The sequence below is a fragment of the Phoxinus phoxinus genome, assembly GCF_949152265.1.
Source record: "Phoxinus phoxinus genome assembly, chromosome: 10".
In the NCBI taxonomy this organism is placed as follows: domain Eukaryota; kingdom Metazoa; phylum Chordata; class Actinopteri; order Cypriniformes; family Leuciscidae; genus Phoxinus; species Phoxinus phoxinus.
The window spans coordinates 16,283,493-16,307,291 of NC_136885.1; the positions used below are offsets into that span (position 1 = coordinate 16,283,493).

General features: G+C 38.9%; 1 protein-coding gene across 6 annotated transcripts in view; it reads right to left on the reverse strand.

Moving 5' to 3' along the window:
• Positions 1 to 23,799, reverse strand: part of col14a1a (collagen, type XIV, alpha 1a) — a 137,595-nt gene that overhangs the window by 85,049 nt on the left and 28,747 nt on the right. For all 6 annotated transcript variants that reach the window (XM_079625846.1, XM_079625847.1, XM_079625843.1 and 3 more), the window contains one exon: positions 47 to 202. In XM_079625846.1, the coding sequence (XP_079481972.1) occupies positions 47 to 202 (156 nt within the window). The remainder of the gene's footprint in view (positions 1 to 46; positions 203 to 23,799) is intronic.

Sequence of the window (23,799 nt, forward strand, 5' to 3'; positions counted from 1 at the left end):
TGATTGAATTATTACGAGTGAATAAGAGTGAGTTCATGGGACCCACCAATCCGGGTTTTGTCTATTCCCACATCGAAAGCATTGACCAGGTTTTCAAGGAACATGCGAACCAGACGGAAATTGATTCTTCCGATACTCCAAGATCCATCGACCAGGATGACAATATCTGCGACGGCAGGAGTTGTGCAGACAAACTGATCCACTGGATTATGAGAGGTAGAAAGAGAAACAGAAAAAGAACGAGTGAACTTTGTTGCACTCATACAGTCCCACATGGCTATAGATCCAAAAACATTGTCCTCGGAGAAACAAAAAAACAAACTCAACACCATCTCATACATAGCAGTCTGTGAATGCAGGTACGGTTTTATTGAACCACTTTGTCATTGCACAAAGTATCATCATAGGGCAGGGAAGAACATGTTTGATTTATGAACACACCGGCAAAAATCAACCAAAGCAAAATTATTTTACAGCAATAGTGAGAAGAGCTCTGGGATCCACACCGGTTAGAGACAACTGATGGCATCTTGAACTCGAACAAATAATGTGTGTGTTTATGTCTCTGTGAGTGTGACGGTAACTCCTGGCAGTCCCACTGTGCAATAACTACACATACACACACAGCGGGGGTAAAGTGATGAAGTGTCAGTGCGGGCAGTAAATCTGAGGAGCGCAGGACCACAGAGCTCAGCACTGCATCATGGGAGTCGGTTTTGTTCCTCCCTCAATCATTTATTTTCACAGAAGGCCTTATAGCATGATACAAGTCTTCTCTATAAGAGCATTAGTGTTTGGCACCATCTACAGAGGGTTGAAATACAGAACAGGGAAAAACTGCAAACTCTAGTCGCAGACATGAATACAAAGAAACCCGTTGACACAAAGATGGCAGCGAAAAGTAGACAATGGAGGCTCTTAATCTGGGACTAATGACATGTTTCTATAAGCTTAAAAGTGAAGAAATTTAAAGGGGTCATGAACTGGCTTTTTTTTTTATTATTATATTGTTGTCTGAGGTCAACTTATGACGTTCGCTTGGTTTTTACATTCAAAAACATCTAAATGAATCAGTAATAGGCTATTTTCTACCCTGGTTTTGAGCCTAGCTCCGGTTTTTATGGGCGTGCCACATTAAAGACTTGGAAGTAAACGCCCACTGCTATGATTGGATAACAGTTTCGCATATTATAATGAGTTTTATGTAATGCGCGAATTGGTGGGCGGGGGCTAAACAGGCAGTGTTGAAGTAGGCGTTGATCTTCTTCTGCGGAGGCAGTGTTTAATACCCTTTGACGTCATAGATCCCCACTTTGAAAAACCTGTCGTTCGCTGTGCCTGGTGTCAATAAAAGGTGTCAAAATATTTTCAGTGTATAATTATTTCATTTATCACTTATGTGAAGATTTTCAGTACAAAAGAATATTGAACTTATCTCTCATGTGAATGTTTTCAGTAAATAATGACAAATATGAATCCATTATGTGACAATTTTTAATGAACAACAATTAAAATTTTGATCTTGTGAGAAGATTTTCAGTGAATAATGATTTACATTTTATTTTATTGTATTGTATTAATTGATTCTTGTATTGTATTTATTTATATATATATATATATATATATATATATATATATATATATATATATATATATATATATATTTGTATACAATATTTATCACATACAGCTATCATATGACTTACTAAAAAAAGTTTAGGCAAACAATGTAGCAGCACATATGTCAAATGCATCACTTTTATACTTCTATGTTACTTTTTTGATATGTATTTTTATGGATGTGTTGTGGAGCATGACAGCCTCATCCCTCATTAACTTTCATTATAACCTTTTTGTGTTTCATGAATAAAAAAATTACATAAAAAACATCAAGGTATGTAAATAAAGACTTTTCTTTTAAATAAAGAAAATAATTTTCATGTTTGAGTGAACTACCACAGTATAGACAGGTACTGAAAAGCACACCATGGCAGGCACATCTATTAGGCATGTCTGTTGAATCAGTTTAGTTTTACCACAACGAAACGATTCGGCTCTGAGAAAACACTCAATAAAAACCGCCGTTCAATTGCTGCAAGATGTTTAATTAACTCCTGCGCTTCTTAATTCCTCTCTAACTATTTATGTCTGCAAATAGTGGCGTAGTTCGATCCACGCCACTAGACAAAGAGTGGCTTGTCAAGACACGGGTACCTTCTGCTGTTATCAGTGAGCCATTGAGAGCCCTGGTATCACTAATCCACGTTAGCTCCTCTATCAGAGAACACAGGGCTGATTGTATCCTGAGATTCAGAGGTGAGGATACATCAGACCCATCAGCGATCCGGCAACATCGATTCATTAAGCCCTAAGTGACCCTGGACTTATCTACTAAGCAACAGACTCCTCATTGCCGCCTTGGAAAACCCATAAAGGTCATGCGATTGCAATAGGATGCCATGGAAGTGCGTGCTGCAATGCTGTCGGGCTGCACAAGCTCTTTTGGCTTGTGGGACGTCCTCTGGGAGCTCTCAATCATACATATGCTGGAGGAAAAGAAGAAGAGACAAGCAAATGAGATTAACACGACAGACAATGCAATCAACTCTTTCGCATCCTTCATGAATGCAAAATCAAAGCAGCGGCGGTATGATAAATGCACTATGCATGTAGAGCTTCATTAATTATGCCTTTTCTGGCTCCAATGTCGCCGTCTGTGTGTACCATGGCGTCTCCAGACATATGAAATATTCACCAGAGGTAAGACGCCACGGGCAGGTCACGTTTATTGTTCTCATTAGATGCATATTAAGATTAACTACCGAATAGACGCTCTTGCTGTTCCTGTCAGAACTCTCGTGTCAAAAATTTGTCAGCTATCTTGACTCCCTTGTCGCTGGGGTGTCTAGACTACTAATGTTGGGGGAAGGAGAATTCTTGCTCTTTCAAGATTTTGAATAATGAGTGAGTTTTTAGTAAGCATGTCTTTTTGGCCACCTTTCAACTCTCTTTGAGGTGAAGTCATTAAGAAATACAGGGATGTTGAAGGGATAAAGATATAGGAAGCCTGCGGTTATAACAGACTGCTTGATATCTGAAGTGCTTCTTAATATGCTGACAGTCTCACCAAAATAATTATGCTTTTGCTACCTACAAGAAGCTATTATGTTGAGAGACAACACACTCAACAGGTTAGGACATTTAAGAAGTTCTCCCCCAACTCTAATTTGGTGACAAAATCTATCCAAGATTTAAGATTTTTATAAAATGTTACAATGTTGTTTTTATTAATATAATATAACATAATATAATATAATATAATATAATATAATATAATATAACATAATATAATATAATATAATATAATATAATATAATATAATATAATATAATATTTTAGACAACACTTGTTTATTGTTCCAAAATTCAGTAAGATTTTTTTGTTTTATTTTTGAACATTTGAACATAACATGGGCCCTATCATACACCCGGCACAATACAGCGCCAAGAGCATTTGCGCCCATGGGCGTGCTGGTCTGAAAACGAGGTGTGTTCAGACGCATTGTTGCCGCGTTGCTATTTTGAGGCAACTGAAATAGACTGCGCCATTGACCAACAAAAACCTGGTCTAAAGTCAATGGCGCAATATTTATTTTGTTATTTAAAGAGCGCATTAGTAATGTGCGCCTATAGGCTTTTGCACAACGCGCGTACACTTCTTATTACACACAAAGGGACGCGAAGCAGCACACAAACATGCCAAATATTACAAATAAAAGGATTACAATGTAAAAGATTATTATTCAGTACATAAAGATGTGGTGGAATCCGGCTTGTCCCGTAGATGGTCTGAGCTTTAACCTCGCGCACGAGCAGATCCGTTTGCTCTCTGGAGAAGCGTTGTTTCGCTTGTAAATTCTATATGTAAATAGCGAAACCGCCATGGCGCGAGCGCAACTGGCATTTAAAGGGAATGGGAGATGAGACTCTGATTGTTTTTTAGCATGTTACGCCAAAAACACACCCATTACTCATCAAGAGAATAGGGACAACCCTTAGACCATGTGCCGGGCGCACCGACCATTTTTCCCGTCGTTAAACTAGCAAAAGTGGATTCGGACACGCCCTAAGTGCACTAGCGCCCTGCGCTTTAGACAATGCGCTAAGATCGTTAAAATAGGGCCCCATTTTTGAGCTACAGTAGCATATCAACAGGAGAGAGAGGAAAGAGAAAAACAAAGAGAGAGAGAGAGAAGAAGCCATTTAAAAACTGATGAGTGGAGTGCGATAAAATGTATAGCCAGAAGAAGTGCCCGTCTGGTACCCTCAGGAGCATGTTTAAATACCATTCAATGCCCATTAAGGTTAGTTCCTTAAGGTTAACAACTCTCACCAACAGATTTCCCCCTCTATTCCCCTTTTTTCTACATCCTAAAAAAGCAGACAGAGGTCACTGAAAAAGTGAGAGGAGAGCGGCAGATCTATCTAGCCTCTGTCGAGCATTTTATTACGGCAGCATTATTCCTCTCTCCTACTTCAGCTCTCGCTCAGACTGCCGGACATGCCAAGTATGCTATGGGTTGTGGCGTCAGCAGAGCAACATAGCCAACTGCCAAACAATGCACAGGCCGAAGAATGGGCGCCTTTGTTCTAAAGAGCACACAAAGTTAATCAGTCCACTCCATCTAAATAAACCGAAAGGACAGATAGCATGCCACAGCCGGGGCTCTTCTGGGGCTTTTGGGGGAATCTAAAAAGCACACTCTTTCTGACCAGTTCCACTATTTCCCTAGAGTTGGCAAGATAACCTGAAACAGGTCCTATAAGACATTTAAGCACGTCATTTTGTCTCTTAATAGGACGTGAATGACAAGAAGAAATAAAGGGTGAATTCGAGTTCACAGAGGGCTGAGAGCACAGTGCTGCGGAACAAGTTTTAGATTGGGTTTTGGAATAACGTAAATCATTCCACAGAAGTAGCAGTGCTTCGCCTTTTGAGAATATAGTTCCCAGTATGTATACGGTTAGAAGATGGCTGTGTCTCATGTGATTTTGTTATTTGTACACGCTGTGACTATACAAATCACAACATGTAAATAGGAAAATATTGGCGTTATTTTGTCACTTATTGGGAGCAGTATGCTAGCTGGAGCCGTTTAACTCCAGTCTTTGTGCTAAGCTAGGCTAGCGGTGGGTGCGTCAGACAGTTACGGCATGCATGGAGATGAAAAGGGTATGGACTTATCTAACGAGGGTGAATAAGCTCAAAAAGTCGGTGTGTTCCTTTAAAAAAAAAAAAAAAATCTTACCAACCCCAAACGTTTGAACAATAGTGGATATTACCTGATAATGGATAATTAATTGGATTTTTTTCTATAAATAGCAAAGAATTGCAATATCTGCCATTTAACAGTTCTCGGCCAAAACATAATAATAACTAGCATCATAATAATAACCAACCTTTTATTATTTTTATTTTTAATCATGTAAAATGAAAATTGAAATAAGGATTAAGATATCACAAATAAAATGTATAAAATCAAAAATGCCCAATGTTGCACTGATTGATTATCACTCTACGTAAATGTACATTTGTTTGTGAAAAAATATAATCAGTCACCACAGAAAACTATATCCTCTATCAGAAATGCACTTGTCATTGGGAGTCGGGTATACATTTGAATATCATCTGACTAAGTTTGGTTGAGTGGGCTGAAAGTGGAGAAACGCAGACCCGGGGCCCCCCGGTTCCGGCTCCCCTTCTAGACACGAACCTACAGTGTGGAACGGAGTTATGAGAGCGAAGAAGAGCATTTGTGATATTGACGTGTGGGAGCGATGATGCAGCCCACGTCTAGATTTCTCCAGGCAGACCAGCTGGAAACTGTAATGATTACTATTCTCATTCTCATAGCACTCCTGTTAAATTCTCATTCTCATTCAGCGCTAAAGAGGTCAGGCATCTTCAGACCAGACACGCTCAGTCTGCACACTAACCAGTCTGTTCAACATGCTTCTTTTCATTTACATATTATTCGACTGTAAACTATATGGTTCATTCAAGTGCGCCATGGATCTAAGAATACACCCTCAGTGTTTGACCAAACAGAAATCGGATTCATGAATATTGACCAATCATATGTTGAATTCGCTGTCATGTAAAAGTCATCAGATGCCTCTAAGCCTCTCTCTGAGAATGTCCAAATAAATCTAATGGCTTCCATACCACATTCAAAGGATCCAATCCTTCAAAGTAAAGGAATTTCAATCATTAATATGGTTTGCAGTCCACGGCTTCTTTACAAGCTCATGTCTTTTTCTTTTTTTTCTCAGATGACCATTTCTTCCAGACACTAAGATGATTTATTGCGGGGCCTCCATTTATCTGGGAATGAAATTGACTGTGTTGTAATTCTGTCTGATATTTATTTAATTTTTGGGATGCTTGTATTATTTTCAAGCAGCATTTTTACTAAAGCGCAGGCTTTGGGCTATGTCTGGGCTGGAGGGATTGTTTTACACCCCGTCTGGGGTTTGCGTGGGAACAGGCACAGACCGAAAAGGCCTCTGGACACTTTGAACATGTCACCGCTAATTTCCAAACTGCCCCTCAGCTACACACTATATACAGCATCTGCTAACAGGGCTCTCACACAAGGAGAAGGGATGTTATAGGCACAAATAAATATAAAAAAGAACCCTACAGGGTTTGGGTAATCGTGGCTACGAAGCAAGGCTGTCTTGGCTTGTCAAAGATTCCTGAAGAAAGATAGTTGCATCACACGGTGAAATCGATGGTCAACAGAACTTTTCCGAACTTATAGAAATGTATTTCAGAGAAAGGCTATACATGCAATAAGCCTCTCTTGGGTATAACGCACAGACGGCTAATCAATAAAACAAACATACTGTATCAGTGTTCCATTTTTTAAATAAATGCCATCAAATACACCATTCACATATATTATAAAACATACAGTAACTCTACACTACACTGCTACAATGCAAGTAACTTAGCAAGGTAGTAAATTGCCTCTGATTCAAATGCATGCAAACTGTCCAAAAGCCTACAAGAGAATCCACAAGTGTTGGAATCTTGGAGTCTATTTTTTTTTATCACATAGCTTTCTGAAATACTTGGTCATCCTGCAGTCAAAAATGCTGTAGAATGACCGCTCAGCTATTTATTTGACCTTAATATGTGGCAACAATCAGCTACACTGAGGCAATTCTAGGTTTTCAGTCTTGGGGGTTCTGGTTATGAGCTGATGTGGAACTAAACCATTAATTCATTTTCACTGAATCAGCAACTAATAAAGAGTATATACTGTATGATGATTAAATAATATATGAATTGCTATTAATTAAACCATGTATTAATTCCTAATAACATATACTGTAGTATTTAAGTAGCGTCGTTCTACCAGACTCTCGTACATTTCATTTGTACAGGGAGTCTGGCCTCTCTCCATTGACAAGCGTTAACTTCCTTGTAGGCGGGTACTCTGTTGAAGTTTAAAACCATTGGATCTGCCTAGTCACTCTGGATCTGCCATAACCAATCGCTAACGTTTGGTCATGACATATGACGACTCAAACTAGCGCACAACCTCAACGCCATCGTTCTCAGCCAACACAATTGTTGAGTTTTTTCTCTTTAAAACAGCAGTGAACAAAGACAGTCTCAAAAACGTGATTTGAAATCACTGGTGTTTCTGACGTCACAAACTACCTTGTAACCAATCACGACAATGTGTGATCGTCAACGAGTGGATCTCTGAGCTGGCGTGAGCGAGTGGAGGCGGGGCTAATTTGTATATTCATAGAACCAGGGATACTAAATGAGGCAAGGGTGTAGAGTTACATTCAAGCTTTTTTAAGGCAGTTTAAATATGTAATTTTGGTGATTAAAGATTCGTTTTAAGAGACCCCATCTAATGGTCTGTGGGGCTGTTGCACAAGTTGAAGGATGAGTAAGCTGGGCTGCACATAAATATCAGCACACCAGAATATGAAATACTGACCGCTGTTACACCATGTTTAAACTGGACGCAACCATTGTCGCGTCATGCCACAACAGCTTTCTATACTGGACATGACAGACCATTACACAGTCCATTTGTCTTTTGTAACAGAAGTAGTAGCGCAAGAGCTTAGAGAACGAATGTGGCATGAGTTTACTGTCTGGGTTTTGTTGTGTCGTGTAGGATCGTGCCGCATCCAGTGTAGTATCAAATTAGAATGGTTTCTATTGTCTTTGTCCGGTCTAGACACAGTGTCCGGCCGCATGTTCTCAGTTCTCCACCTTTGAATCCTAGTCCTCAAGTTTAACTTGACATATTCCTGTGTCATGAACAACAAGGTACTGATGCAGCAGTGGAATCCTGGTTGTAGACAGCTGGAAATTGAAATCTACGGCTTAGTGTGGATATCAAAACCAAAATGGCATATTACACAACAATTAGTTAATAGTCGTGTGATAACATAAGTTAAGTCATAACATAATGATACATCTGCAAATAATTAGCTAATGATTAATTAAAGCAGTTCAATTGTGACAATTAACACATTCATTTACACTATTAGTTAAAACTATATGTTATTAAGGAATTAATACATTATGACACATTTAATAAGTAATAATTCATATATTGTGAATTAACGCAGTCACACTTTAGATTAGGGTCCAATTCTTACTATCAACTATTAACTATGACTTTTGCCTCAATAAACTCCTACATACTGCTAATTAATAGTTAGTAAGGTAGTTGTTAAGTTTAGGTATTGGGCAGGATTAAGGGATGTAGAATATGGTCATGTAGAATAAGGTATTAATATGTGCTTTATAAGTACTAATAAACAGCCAATACCGTAGTAATATGCATGATAATAAGCAACTAGTTTATAGTGAGAATTGTACCCTAAACTAGTGTTAATGCATATTAGTGCCCATGAGAATTCTGTCACCATTTATTTACCCTCATGTGCTTCCAAACCTGAATGACTTTTTTCTCTAGTGAAAAAAAAACAACATAAAAACATTATTTGGTGATTTATGTTTTTATTTATTTTGCATGTCGTTTAATGTTTTGTTTTTTATTTTGTGTAGGTTTGTGTTGTGTTTTATTAGGGCCCAAGCCTTGAAAAGGCGAAGGCCCTATTGTTTTCCAAAGGATTATTCTTCTTAACTATTATTATTATATTACTAACTTTTGGGCACTTTTGGGGGCCTTAACGTGCTCAAAAACTCTTGAAACTTTGCACAAATGTCAGAACCCGCGGCCATTAGAGCCGGACTGAAGCTGGTACCCGGGCGTGGCAGGGGGGCTCGACAGCGCCCCCTGGAACGGGGTCCGAAAACTTGGTCCATAAATCAAACACGCTTGCGTGGAATAATATGAAACTCGGTACACTTATAGATCTCATCGGTTCATATATCCTTCGTGCTCTGACTTTTTACCCCAGCCCAACAGGAAGTCGGCTATTTGGCGTAGTTTAAAAAACACATGCAATGGAATTTAAAATACTCCTCCTAGACGATTCAACCAATCACCACGAAACTCGGTGTGCATGAAGTCAAGACATGGAGGATGAAAAATTGCCAGGGGATTTTTGATATCTCGAACGGTTTGGCCGTGGCGAGGAAACGAATTTATGGCGAATATTGGAAACAGGAAGTGTGTTATAACATCCTCATACATTAATTGATCTTGATGAAACTTCAGCAGTGTGTTCGCTGTAAGAGGCCGATCACATGGATGTGACTATTGTGAGTCAAAGTTATAGCGCCACCAACTGGCAGCAGGAAGTGTGTCACTTTCAAAATGCTTTGAATTCACCCTCTTATTTTTACCCGATTTGCTTCAAACTTTATGTGTATAATGTAAACACACGGCAGATGTAGACCTGTGAAAGAATTATTGATATCTTAAATACTGTTGCCATGGCATTTGAGGCTCTTAACATGCTTCAAATTGCATGAAACTCAACATGCATATCAGATTTATTAGGTACTAGGCATGTGTGAAGTTTCAGAAACGGGCGCGGTGGAGGGGCTCAGTAGTGCCACCTTTAGTCAAAAATGGGGTATTAGTTTTACCTACAGTAACAAAAATCGGTATTTATATTTATCTCCCCGAGCCGGACAACTTTCTAATTTACAGTCATTAGCTCCGACCAACAGGAAGTCAGATATTTTGGTTTGAATGTGATTTGATGGGAATTTTGCCAGTCTCTCTCAGGGCCCTATTTTAACGATCTGAAACGCAAGTGTCAAAGTGCAAAGCGCAAGTAACTTTGTGGGCGGATCCCGGCGCTGTTGCTATTTTCCCGGCGGGATAAATGACTCTTGCGCCCGACGCAAATCTAAAAGGGGTTGGTCTGAAGTAGCTTCATTATTCATAGGTGTGGTTTGGGCGTAACGTGAAATAAACCAATCAGAGCGTCCTCTCACATTCCCTTTAAGAGCAGGCGCGCTTGTTTCATGGCGGATCGCTATTATAACGGCGGATTTGCCGGCGCACGCCAGGAGCGGTTCACAGCCGAGGAAACCGACGTTCTCGTCAGGGCCGTAAAACACAGAGAAGTGACATTGGGGATGATGGGAGAAACCCACCCAAATTAGCTTCGGTTAAACAGGCGTATAATTTGGGTAGTAAATGTGTAGCCTAATAGATCTAGATAGATCTTTTTCACATCTTTACGGACACAACAATGATTTCCCTCGTGTGTTAACATTTTTCCTTGTAATAATGTATGATTTGCAAAAATGAAAACTGCTGCATCTGTTTATATTAGAGAATCAAAGTGGATGCGCGTTAACATTATGGCCAAGCACGCGCCCTTAAAATACCATATCACTAACGCGCAACGCGCCACTGTCTTTAGACAGTTTTTTTACTGGTCAATGGCGCAATTGCTTTCTAAAACTGGAAAATAGCACCATGGAAGTTTTGCGCCGGAACACGCCTCCTCTTTGCGCTGAACCGACCCCGCGAGGGCAAGTTCATTCCCTAATTTACCGACGTGCGTCTGTGGAGGGAAAAGTCCGCTGTGCGCGGGTGCAAAATAGGAATGATACATGCGTCGGTGTTCAAAGTCAATTGCGCTGGGTGCAAGATAGGGCCCTCAGTGTCTGTGTGTGTGAGAGAGGAGGGGGGCTTTATTTTAACCCTTTCTCTGCTGTGTGGGACTTCTCGGGCAATTTTGGGGCACTTAACGTGCTCGAAAACTCTTGAAACTTTGCACACAGGTCAGAACCCGCGGCCATTATGGCCAGGCTGAAGCTGGTACCCGGGCGTGGCAGGGGGGCTCGAAAGCGCCCCCTGGAATGGGATTCGAACACTTGTCCGTATATCAAACACGCTTGCATGAATTAATATGAAACTCGGTACACTTATAGATTTAATCGGGCCAAACAACTTTCCCTGGGTCAAGTTTTATGCCAGCCCAACAGGAAGTCGGCTATTACGGGTTGATTGGAGAACGCTTGCTCTCGCATTCGAAACACTTCTCCTAGAGAATTCATCCGATGACCACGAAACTCGGTGTGCATGAAGTCAAGACATGGAAGATGATAAATTGCCAGGGGATTTTTGATATCTCGAACGGTTTGGCCGTGGCGAGGAAACAAATTTATGATTAAAAAAGGATGCATAAAGTGTGTTATAACTTAGTTATAGTTTTACCTACAGTTACAAAACTCAGCGTGTATATTGATCTTATCAAGCCGAACAACTTTCTAATTTACAGTCATTAGCTCCGACCAACAGAAAGTCAGATATTGTGGTTTGAATGTGGATTGTGTCTCTCTCTGTCTCTCTGCCTGTGTGTGTGTGTGTGTGTGTGTGTGTGTGTGTGTGTGTGTGTGTGTGTGTGTGTGTGTGTGTGTGTGTGTGTGTGTGTGTGTGTGTGTGTGTGTGTGTGTGTGTGTGTGTGTGTGTGTGATATTTTGGTTGGGTGACAGTTGTAGGTTACAGTTTGACAAGAGTTTATAGTTTAACAAAAGCACAATGTTGTGCTTGATTGCGAGTGTACACAAATATAGAGAAACACTTTGAATGATGTCCTGTGTGAACAAAATGACGGAGTATGTTTTTATGTCTCCATTCGATCGAGCCACACACACACACACACACACACACACACACACACACACACACACACACACACACACACACACACACACACACACACAGCATTCCAATCTTGACATCGCAGCATGTTCATTATAGCCTTAATAAAATTTAATAATAAAATAGTCAACCTAACATAAAAAAATTACACTGCTCTGTTTAAATAGTCAGTTGTACAGTTCGTACCGTTCACAGTAAGCACCGCTCCACTGTGATGTTTCCAAGCATATATATATATATATATATATATATATATATATATATATATATATATAATTAAAGCTGCAAGCAGCGATGGAGGGCCCTAAAGGCACCAGGGTGGCGGTGCCACCGGCTTGGGCCCGCAATCGCTGCTTGCAGCTTTAATTATATATATATATTTTTGTTTGATGTTGTTTTTCTGGGTTTGTTTGTTTGTTTGTTTGTTTGTTTGTTTGTTTGTTTCATACAATAAAAGTTAGTTGTTGTTTGGACCCTGCTGACTTTCAAAATATTTTCTTTTGTTTTCCACTGACAAAAAAAAAAAGTCATACAGATTTGGAATGAAATGAGGTTGAGTAAATGATGAACAGAAGTTTTATTTTAATTTTATTTTTTATTCTTTTTTTGTGTGAACTATCCTTTAAGTGCAAGAGGTTACGAGTTTGGATCTTGTTCGAAAAACAATATATCTATATGATTTCACTAGAATGAAGAGCGTTCAGAATCTTCAGATGAAAGATGTGTGCGAGGCAGTGCTCCAAATATTGCCACTCTATGTTACCTACTGGGTCTGCCAATGACTAGTAAAACTTATGGATAAAACTTAATTCAAGGATCTTTGATGTTTCTTGGCTACTGGAAAGGGGAGGATTTAGAGTGAAATCGCCTCTGATAACTTACTGCAGCGACGTGAAGAGAGTCAGATTTATAAGAGCACTGACAGCTGAATTAATCACCGACTCGTGGAGCGGATGAAATGCAAGACGCAGAGCCTCCGTGTTGTACACTTTTCTAGCATCTAATATTTGCCCTACGTATTCACCTTATTATTTCAACGCGGAAGTAAGCTATCTTCTGTGAATGTGCAAGACTTATGGTTCATTAGCCGCTATAGAGAAATAACGAGAAGAATAACAAAGTGCAGTAAATGGACAAACAGTTTGAGCTACAAACCAGCATGTTCATAAATAAGCCACTACATTAATATAATAGGGTAAGAAATACCAGTTTAGTGCCAGCTAAAAACAACTGGAAGCCAGACACATTCAGTCTACTCTTAGGTGGATATCACTCAGTGGTTTCTTTATTCTCACAGAATTAAAGAATTTCAAATCAATGTTGCTTGTGTATTTATTTATTTATGAATTCGGTAAGTAGCACTAAAAGCTGCATTCAGTAACTTTTTGGGGTTAAAAATATATTTTTTAGCAAGTACATAACCAGCCAGTGTTCAAAACTATCTGCTTGCCTTAGCTCGATTCAAAACGGTAAGCTTGTAATAATGTTTTTAATTCCAGTGGTACTGGTGGATTTCTGCGAAAAATTTGAGCATAGTCCCGGCTAGTAGGCTATATTGCGTGAGGATGTTGGAGGTGTTGATGTGTAGCCTTTTCTCACAGCACTTGATATAATTAAACTTCTCAATTTGATGGCGGATCCAGAACGGTTCAAACGACAATCACCAGTGACAACTGGAGATTCACCCTATGTAAAATACAAAGGATTTCGGACTTCGGAGTGGCTACAGAAAAAAAGAGACAGCAACCGGGCCCATGCGAAAAACAAGGATAAATATCGGAAGGGCTTTTGAAAGATGGTGTGAACTCCGTGTTTTGAAGCGGTTCAAAATAGACACAGAGACGGCTTTTTTTCTGCTGGACAAGTAAAACATAAGCAATCATTAGATTTAATCAGCACGATTTACTGCAATGCTTTTTTTCACTTAGTTGGTCAGAACAAAAGTGGATGTTACTTGTTCAGATGACATTTTCCGGTGAAAATTCTTATGTTGGTCATACTTCCAAAAAGTTGAATCTGTGATTCTGATTGACAATATCCACACCGGCGCGGTGACTGACAGCCGCACATTCTCCTCAAAACATTGGATCTACTTCATCCACGCTGTGCCGTGCCGAGCCGAGGCACAACCTACGCAAAGTTGATAATTTCGCTAATAACTGCAATTGACCCTTCGCAGTGAGTTTGATTGACAGGTGATCTGACCGATCATATTTCGCCATCCGCCATTTTGTCCGAAAAAGCAGTCAGGAGAGTTAGTAGATTAACGTTGGAGGATGTGAACTTGAAAAACGGAGTGTACTTACTGTACGCCTTTCTGCGTTTAAAACAACATTCCTTCTTATGTTCATTCATGTTTATTTGATGCTATAAATTAACTAGAAGGACGAGATGATCGGTTCACGAGCAGCTTTAACTGAGGCTCTACAGCGATCTGTCACGACACATTAAAGAGCCACAAAACTGTATTTATTGTTTAAATTTCTTTTTTTTTTAAATGACCAAATTTGAAAGGTGAGACTTTGTTTAATATCAAAAGTAACTTAAGTGTTCTTTCCGCTCCGCAATGTATTTTTCACTGCATGAGAACATGGTGTGGTGTGAGAGCGGCGTAGCTTGTCGGACATAGCAACAGTAACTAAAGAGGGCGGGTCTTTGCGAACGGTCAGTTGCAGATTTCGAACCGAGATGAAGACAAAGAGGAAAAACTACGGACTGCAGCTTTAAATAAGGTGGACAGGATATCCAAGTTTCATCCACTTCATGTACCTGTTGGTGGTCATTTTGTGATAATGACCGTCTGATTGTACATCATCCATTTCTTGTATCCCATTACATCATCATGTTGCAGTCATTCGAGATATCAGTTCGACGAGCACTTCCCCAGATGTCATTAGGCGATCCTCATAGGGGTTAATTAGTACTCATTTTCATTAAGCTATAGGCCAGACAGGGTGCAGTCTAAATGTGGCAACAGCTTTGAGAGATGTTGCACTTTAGCATTTACCGTTTTAGTCAGAGACTTTGAAATGTGAGCATGGGGAATTAGTGCCAGAAAGGGAAATTATGTGGATGAGAAAGAAAGAGCGAGAAAAGCCCACCTCACCCTCTTAGTGTCCTTTGCTGTAATGAGTGAACTACTTTTCATGTTCAGAGCCCCCCTACATCAGCCTCAGTTCAGTCCGATCTCTGACCTTCTTCTCATGTGCGGGTGAAGGGCAGGACAGAGAATCGCTATCCCACAAGAGCCACTATTATCCAACTGTGTGTTTTATCAACCGCCAGTCAAACCAGCCCACACCAAATCTCGGTCTCCATGCATGTGCATCATAAAAAACAGTCCTTGGAAAAAATGACCCGAGGCATTACTAAATCCTGAAGGAGGGCAGAACCTAAATAAGTGATAACACTGGAGATTAACGTGGCGATAAATTTTAGAAGCCGAGCGTGCTTCCTCTCAAAGGTTTGACAGATGTTATGAAAATATCAGTTTGCCCTCGAGTTGTGCCTTCCCTCAGGCCTCGAGCGCTGGCACTTTATATGGGCGAGGTGTCTGAGGAGAACTCCTTATTGAGTCATCCATTAGCCGCCCAACACGGCTTTAAACAGACAGTTGTTGGGTTGCCCCCATTTTGGGAACTATATATATTCAAATATATGATCATTTGTGCTCTTAGGAAAGATACATATCAGCTTAAATCTGACCACAAAAAGTATCCCGCAAAAAGAAATACATTTCTTAATTAGAATTTAATTCTTTTTGTCTTGTTTTGAAAATAGAATATCTAAAAATCCTTTAAACATCCTTTAAAAAGTATTACATTTACACACAAAGCAATATTGCATAAGATATTAGGACTGTTATTTAGTTTGTTATAGTATTTATTCATGTTTTGAATTCAATTCTTTTTGTATATTTGTATATGGTTTTCATTTTAATTTTAGTTTAAGGTTTAGTAATTTTGTTGTGCTTTTTAATTGTTGTTTTTGATGTTTAATATTTCTGTTTAGCTTTAATTTACTTATTTTACTTTCAATTACAATTGTTTATTTCAATTAATTGCCAAGGTAACATTTCTGATTTTCATTTAAGTTTTTCATCAAATATTTAAATGTTATTTTAAAAACAAATTATATACTGTATATATATATATATATATATATATATATATATAATACATTTTAAAGGTTACATATTTTTACTGGAAGACAAAAATGCTGATTAAGAAAGTGTTTTTGCAGTGTTTAAAGACAATGTCTTTTCATTATAATGTTGTATTGTTCCCTAAGAAAAGATTTCATCCGAGATTTAAAATCTTAATGACCCTGAATCGCTGCCAAACTCTCCTCCTAGACATATGAATTCATGGAGAGGGACCAACACATCATACTCCCAGATGCTTAATGGTGCTTGTGCAGAGGACAAGCTCCACACATATATTCACAGTTATGCCCCGCTGGATTATTACTGATTCCTCCGGTGGGAGGCACTGGGGCAGAGGTTTTATTACCACACCAGAGCAGAGCGTTGTAAAGACCCATCACACACCTGAGCAGAGACTTGTATTAGCGCGCAGCAGACGTCCTGTAGGTCACATGCAAGGTTGGAGTTGACTTGAGCAAAATGAAAAAAAAATACAGTAAGAGAAAAGAAGAAACAAAATAGGACAGAGATGGTCAGGGGACACAGAGAGAAAGGCAGTGTTGTTTTTCAGTATTTATATACACAGCATATATACTGTCACATGATTCAGAAATCAGCCGAATGTGCTGACTTGATAGTTTTGAAACATTATTATTAATGTTGAAAACTGTTGTGCTGCTTAATATTTCTGCGTAAACCAAAATGTTCAGGGATCTTTGATCAATAGAAAGTTTCAAAGAACAGCATTTATTTGACATATAAATATTTTGTAACCATATATATGTGTGTGTGGGTTTTTTTATATATACTTTTTTTTTTTATACAGATAAAGTTTTTTTTAAGTTTAAGGTGAAATAAACAATTAAAATAAGCTACCGGGATAGGAAAATTTAACTTAATTTAATAAATATATTATCTAAAAACATCTTATGAAATGTCCTTAAGTAAAAATGAACTTGTTTGAATGATGTTTAGGTACTTTAACTAGAAAATAAGACAAAAATACTGAGTATATTTTTGCAGCGCATTCCCACAGGCTTTTTGCAAGTGTCAAATGTGACAGATTTGTTAAGTAGTAAGAAAAAAAGATCTGTCCTACGCAATATGTTCTCATATCAGCAACCTCATCATCAGAATGACACAATCATGTACAGTTCACAATATTAACAGCCGTCGGATCTGCTCTACATATTCCCACTGTGTGTTTGAAGCAGAGAAACATGGACCATGTGAAATGTCCACTATAAACAGCAACTTTGTTCTTTGAGCTGAGACCCCGGCAAAAGCACATTCGCACACGCACACGCACACACACACACACAGATTAAATATACGGCTCTCCAGGCATTATACCAACTCTTGATGATTACATCAGAGCCTCACTGGCCCCGAGCTGCCCTTTCTCTTAATTACAGGAAGGGATATTAAATCAGGCATGAACCAGGGTGTCCCACTGCAATAGTCTCATGTATGGGGGTTATAATTTACCTCTACTTCCTGTTGGAACACCTACAGTAACTAAAAAATATATTTCCAGGCCTAAATATAAGATATATGTATGAATTGCACATAAAATATACATCCATTTGGATTACAGTTTTAATTGAAACAAACAAACAAACAAATAAATAAATAAATAAATAATAATGCGTTGCATATTTGTCAGGCATGCATAATTGAAACTGGTAAAATATATAAACCTGGTTATTGTATATTGTATATATATACACATTATATTTATTAGTACAATCCCAGAAATCGTATCAAACCGTTTGAATGACTGACAAATGCGCATCACATTAAGTTTATGTTAAAAAATGTAACAATTCAAAAGGATGGAAATTTGAATACGCAAATCAAATGCATAAAGCTTTTTTGAGTGTATGGTAATAAACAAACAAAGGGTCATAGAAAGCAAAAACTCGCTGTGGGACTGGACATTGATCAGTCTTTAATGTTCCAAGCTCAAAGAAAAGTATTTCTATCGCAGGCGAGGGACCAGATTAGAGAGGAAACAAATCTCCTAACAGCTTTAGTTTAATTCAAACCCCTGGTCCCAAGACGGTCATGACCGAAACAGCACTATTGAAATGAATTCAACAGCGGTTTATCCCTTGCACACGCTGATTCTGCATAATGGCTATAACAGGTCTTTTGTGGACTTCCTGATCTAGTACTGTAGTTGTAATGAAAAATTCAATCAGACCTTAATAAACAGCTGGCCCATCGGTTTGTTTGCTTAGTATGGGCAAAAGGCCAGGTGGGCAGCTGTGTGACGCTAAGCAGTTGTAATGGCCTTTGGTTTCACATCTGGCACGGCAAAGATCGGCGCTCTTGCTTGCAATATGGCTGATGTGATTACACCAGTGCTACTACAAATTAATCACAAAACAGATTCCACATACGCTCACTTAATCAGCACAAGAATAAGAGAGGGAACGGCTGCTGAACAAGCGATCAGCCTGGAATTTTAAAGACTTGGTAAAATAGTCTGATAATCTTTCTTGTACTATTATTCAGTAGAAACTACAGCGCAAAACATACATCAATCAAGTCAGATTCACGAACCGAATTACCCTTTTTCATCTATTCTTTTAGTGAATCTAAACCATACAGCATGACCAGCGTAGTCTGATTTCCGAACGAATGACTCTTTTGAATCTATTATTTCAGTGAATCAAAACCATACAGATTCAGTAGTGTAGTAGTAGTGTACCACCGGTAGTGTATTCAGTTTTGAGTAGTTTATTTTTATTTAAACAAAAACATACCATGCAATCAGTGCAATCTGATTCCCAAACTAATGACTATTTTGAATCTGTTCTTTTAGTAAATCAAAACCATTTTTGAGTAGGTTATTTTTAGTCAATAAAAAAACAGAGCATGACCAGTGTCGTCTTAATCAATGGTTCTCATGTATTCACTCCTTTATCACACACACACGTACCATCCCAGCACTAACGGCGTCTAACAGAAGAATTAACAGCTTTCACGTACGTCTTTTAAAATAAAGGTCTCACAACAGAAAAAAGTATAAATAATTTGCGACCCACCAGTTGAGAAACACTGCCCTAAATAATACCTGAACGAATTGGGTGTTTTGTCAGTGGTATATTATAAAATAAATGAATGAATAAAAGATAAGATTTTCTTTGTTTAGTATTATTATTTAATATTTTTCCCTGATAATTATGTAAAACATAAATATTATCAAAATGTTGGCTTTTTTTTGTTCAAAATATAAAAAAATATTTAAAACAATCATTAAGTTGACCATTAAGAGGTATCAGAACTGGAATTAAATGGAACCAGTGAAAGCACAAAGTAATTAAAAACAAGTAATTACAAATCACTGAAGGGACATCAGGCCCTTATTGATTGATTTATGAAATTTAAAAATTCTGACGTTTTTTTCTTTTCGTTTTTTTCTCTACTATCAGTACTGTTGAAAGAACTGTGACCATGCCTGAAAGCTTCCTTGATCAATATTCTTTGATTGCCTGATTAACAACCAATCGTTGCCTGTGTTTAAGATAGGGCAGGCTAATCTCTAATCATAGCAACAACAATAGATATTGATCCAGAAACATCCTACTGGTGTAAATTAAGTTGTGCGTGTTTGAAAGCCTCCCTGAAGAATGCATAAATCCATGATTAACATTTAAATAATTTACATATACTTATTTGTCATTTGAATGAGCTATAGTTATATAAAAGTATTCATGAAAGCACTAACAGACAGATGTGAATTGCACAACACTGAGCAGAACATTTTTAAGACGTAGTTCAGCTGACACACCAAAAAGTGGTCTATCTGCGATTTGACGCAGCTGCGGATGCCACGCGCTCTGCCTATCGGCTCCCTCCACCAGTGAGCCGCTGGGCCAGATAAGACGTCACACTCCGAAAGTCTCCTTCAGAGAAAGTCCTGGAGCTTCTTCCTCCTTGTGAGGAAGATCCATAGCGTCGCCCTTATCACTGCTAACCTCAGCAGACTGCCACCTGAGACCGGAGCCAAAATAGACATTATTAGCATTCCCAGTGCGTCGCACACCCTAATGCAGGGTAGCGGAGCGCTTTAAAGGACAGCCATCTCTGCACCTTACAGCACATCCGAGAGTAATGTTCTACACCAACGATCCTTTATTAAAAGCACCTCCCTCTGCAAAGCATCTCACATTAAAAATACCATCAGGTGAGGCCGATTTTCATTAGAAAAAAGGTCATCTGAGGTGAAGCAAAGCACAGTCACCTTGGGTACTCTCAAGGGGTGATATCATCTCTCTCTAGATTACAGTGGCTTCAGGGACTGAATTCCTAAATAACAGCCCTCTCATCTTAGTCCAGTGCCCTGCCCTTTGACAAAAAAAATGTCAGAAAAGACCATTATCCGGCTTCTCCTCCCACACTATTATCGGGGAGGTGGGAGAAGGGAGCTTTGTCTGAAACAGACGTGACCACTGACCCCCGCCACCTTTTCCAGCAAGCCCAGACAAAGACTATCACGCCCAGACAGCGGAAGTTGCATTCTGAACACATTTCTCATTAACTAAACATAACTGCTGCATGTTTCTAGTGTTTCCCAATGAATCTTTAAAGTGCCCCTATTATGGTTTTTCGAATATTCCCTTTCATGCAGTGTGTAATATAGCTGTTTGTGAATGTAAACGGTCTGCAAAGTTGTTAAGTCGAAAAAGTGTACGATAAAGTTATTGGCTGAATCCGAAATCGCCCCCTATACCCACAATTAGGGCATTATTTGAGAGGACAGCCATTTGTAGTGGTGTCCGAAACCATAGTGGACGTTATCGTGTTCACTCATTCAATCCCACAATGCACCGCAATAAAGAGTGTTTGAATTTGCGCACTCGTTTTCATTCACTCCTTCAAGTGAACTGTATTAGTGGACTAACATACAGTAGGGAATAGTGATTGAGGGTTTAAGGGACGATTTCAGATACAGCCATTGTCTCCCAAAAAAAAAAGAACCGACTCTGAACCGCCTAAATGAGTCGTCTGTAATTCGAATCCCATTGCGTTATGTCACTAGAAAAGACATTTTGCATAATGCCCGTCTATGTTGTACGTAGTCATTGTTTTGGTCGTCAATGAATGATTCAATGACTCATAACACACATAAGATGCTCACTTGTTGCCACCTACCTGCAATGAAACCTGCAGAAAGAATCATTGAACAACTCAGGTAAACAAATCTTTTTAATGAACAAATTCTAAAGATTTGGGTCACTGGGATAAATCAAAATTTCTGCTACTTCTACAACGTTTTTTCCAATATTTGATGTCATGATGGATCAATACAGGTGAAACTCGAAAAATTTGAATATCGTGCAAAAGTTAATTTATTTCAGTAATTTAACTCATAACTCCTGTCAGAGCCACATGATCCTTCAGAAATAATATGTCAATTTGCTGCAAAAAATAAAAACAATTTCTTACTATTATCAGTGTTGAAAATTTTTGTGGAAACCATGATACATTATTTGATGAAAAGAAAGTTTAAAAGAACAGCATTTCTTTCACATAGAAATCTTTTGTAACGCTGATTATGTCTTTCCTGTCACTATTAATGTGTCCTTGCTGAAAAATATTTTAGACCCCATTTTTTTGGCCGGTACAGTTTATATAAAAATGGGTAATGCTTATTAACTGTAACGTATTGAAGACAGCAGGCGAAGCAGAGGATCTATACGCAGGGTATTTTAATAAAGTCGCCCATAAAACAGGGAACAGATCTCAGAGAACAAAACCAGACAGATAAGAGACAGAGGCAACCATTACATGTACAACAACTGACAAGGTAACAAGTGAAACACAAGGGCTATAAATACACAGCCAAACAAGATTAACAAGACAACATAATAAGATAATAAGAAACTAATAAGATTATAATTAATAAGAAACACCTGGGAACTAATCAACATAACGGGGAACTGCTAAACATAGGACAAAACAGGGGAACACTGTTTGTTTGTTCATTTGACTGCGGAGTTTACACTGCTGGCTGCAATTTCTTTCTTTTCCCCATTTATACCTACAGATGTTGAGCATGAATCACAATTACAGACATCTCGTAAAGATATCCTTGGTGAGAAATTAAAAGGCAACAGCTTTGTGTTTAACAGCTTCTGGAAATGCTCATTTGAGAATAAAAGGATTGGGAGAGAAGAGAGATATAAGAATTTGACCTTTTTGTTGAGCTCAAAGTGCCGTTTCACAGCCCACACCGGTATGCCCGGATGCTCAGATAACCATTTACTTTCATTCTGTCTGCTTGGACAGATTCCCAGGGATGGCACATCAGAGGAGAGCCTGATTTTGTGATAGCCCACCATCCCAAGCCACCAGCGCGCACACATACGCGGATAGCAGGACATCATCGATCTGTCTGGATGTGCCTTGTGCCAGCGATAACCCCCTTGTGTGTACTTCCCATCATCAAGTTCTTGGTTTGAAATATTATCTCATTGTTATTCGGCGCTAATGAGATCTTAAGCAGAGAATCAAATTAGTGCTCAGTCATAATCAAAGCGCAGTCAGTCTTAACAAAACTGTAGCAACATTGAAAATGACAGATGCTTACCAAATTAGCTAATAGTGAATCACACAAACACTTCATTCATTGTGTGACCGGACGAGAGCTTTGTCTCTTTCTCCATTACACACACACACACACACACACACGAAGAGACATGTAACGTGACACCACATTCCACAAAGGCACAAAGGAAAGGGCTTCCACCATAGTCCCTCTGGAATGTATGCACACACACACACACACACAAACGTTTCCTTAAACGTTTCATATTTAAAACATTACCAAATGTATTATGTGTTGCCATTTATGTGTCATGACAGATTTGGGTTCAGTTTACAATTATAGCATGTATTAATTAAACTTTAAAATGTCTATACTAATGCATAACAATCAAATGTTGTATTCCTAAATGTAACCCGAAGATGTTTGATACTATTTTAAATCCTGAGACCTAACGGAGTTGAATCTTGACTGCAAGGCACAATAATATGCATTTATTCTAGGAAATACCATACTTCTAAATATGAATGTTAAATTTGATCTCACAGGACATAGTCAGAGTGGGTGTGTCTTTACAAACAAAGGAACATTCTCCCGCTCTAGATCAGAGGATCCGATTCGCTCTTGTCCCAGGAAAAGGCGTATCCTTACATTCCTTAAAAGCAAAAACGCTCTCCCATAATCTCTCTCCCCTGCTCCCTCGTCTGCTCATCATGTGAAGTCCGCGATCGGACTCCTCTGGAGTCCGTCCTTTTTATTTCCTTTATAAAGTTTCTTTTGTTTCATTTTCAAATTCTCCTTTGTCGAGCGAACGAAGCCTGAATTCCTTCAGCAACTTCCCTTGCAACCAGCTTTCAAAGCTCCCGCGGAAACGTGCTCTGGCAACGAGCACGCGCCCTGCTCCGAAACGACACGGGAGAACGCGCCTCAGACACGAGAACACGCGCATGCTGGACACAGCTCATC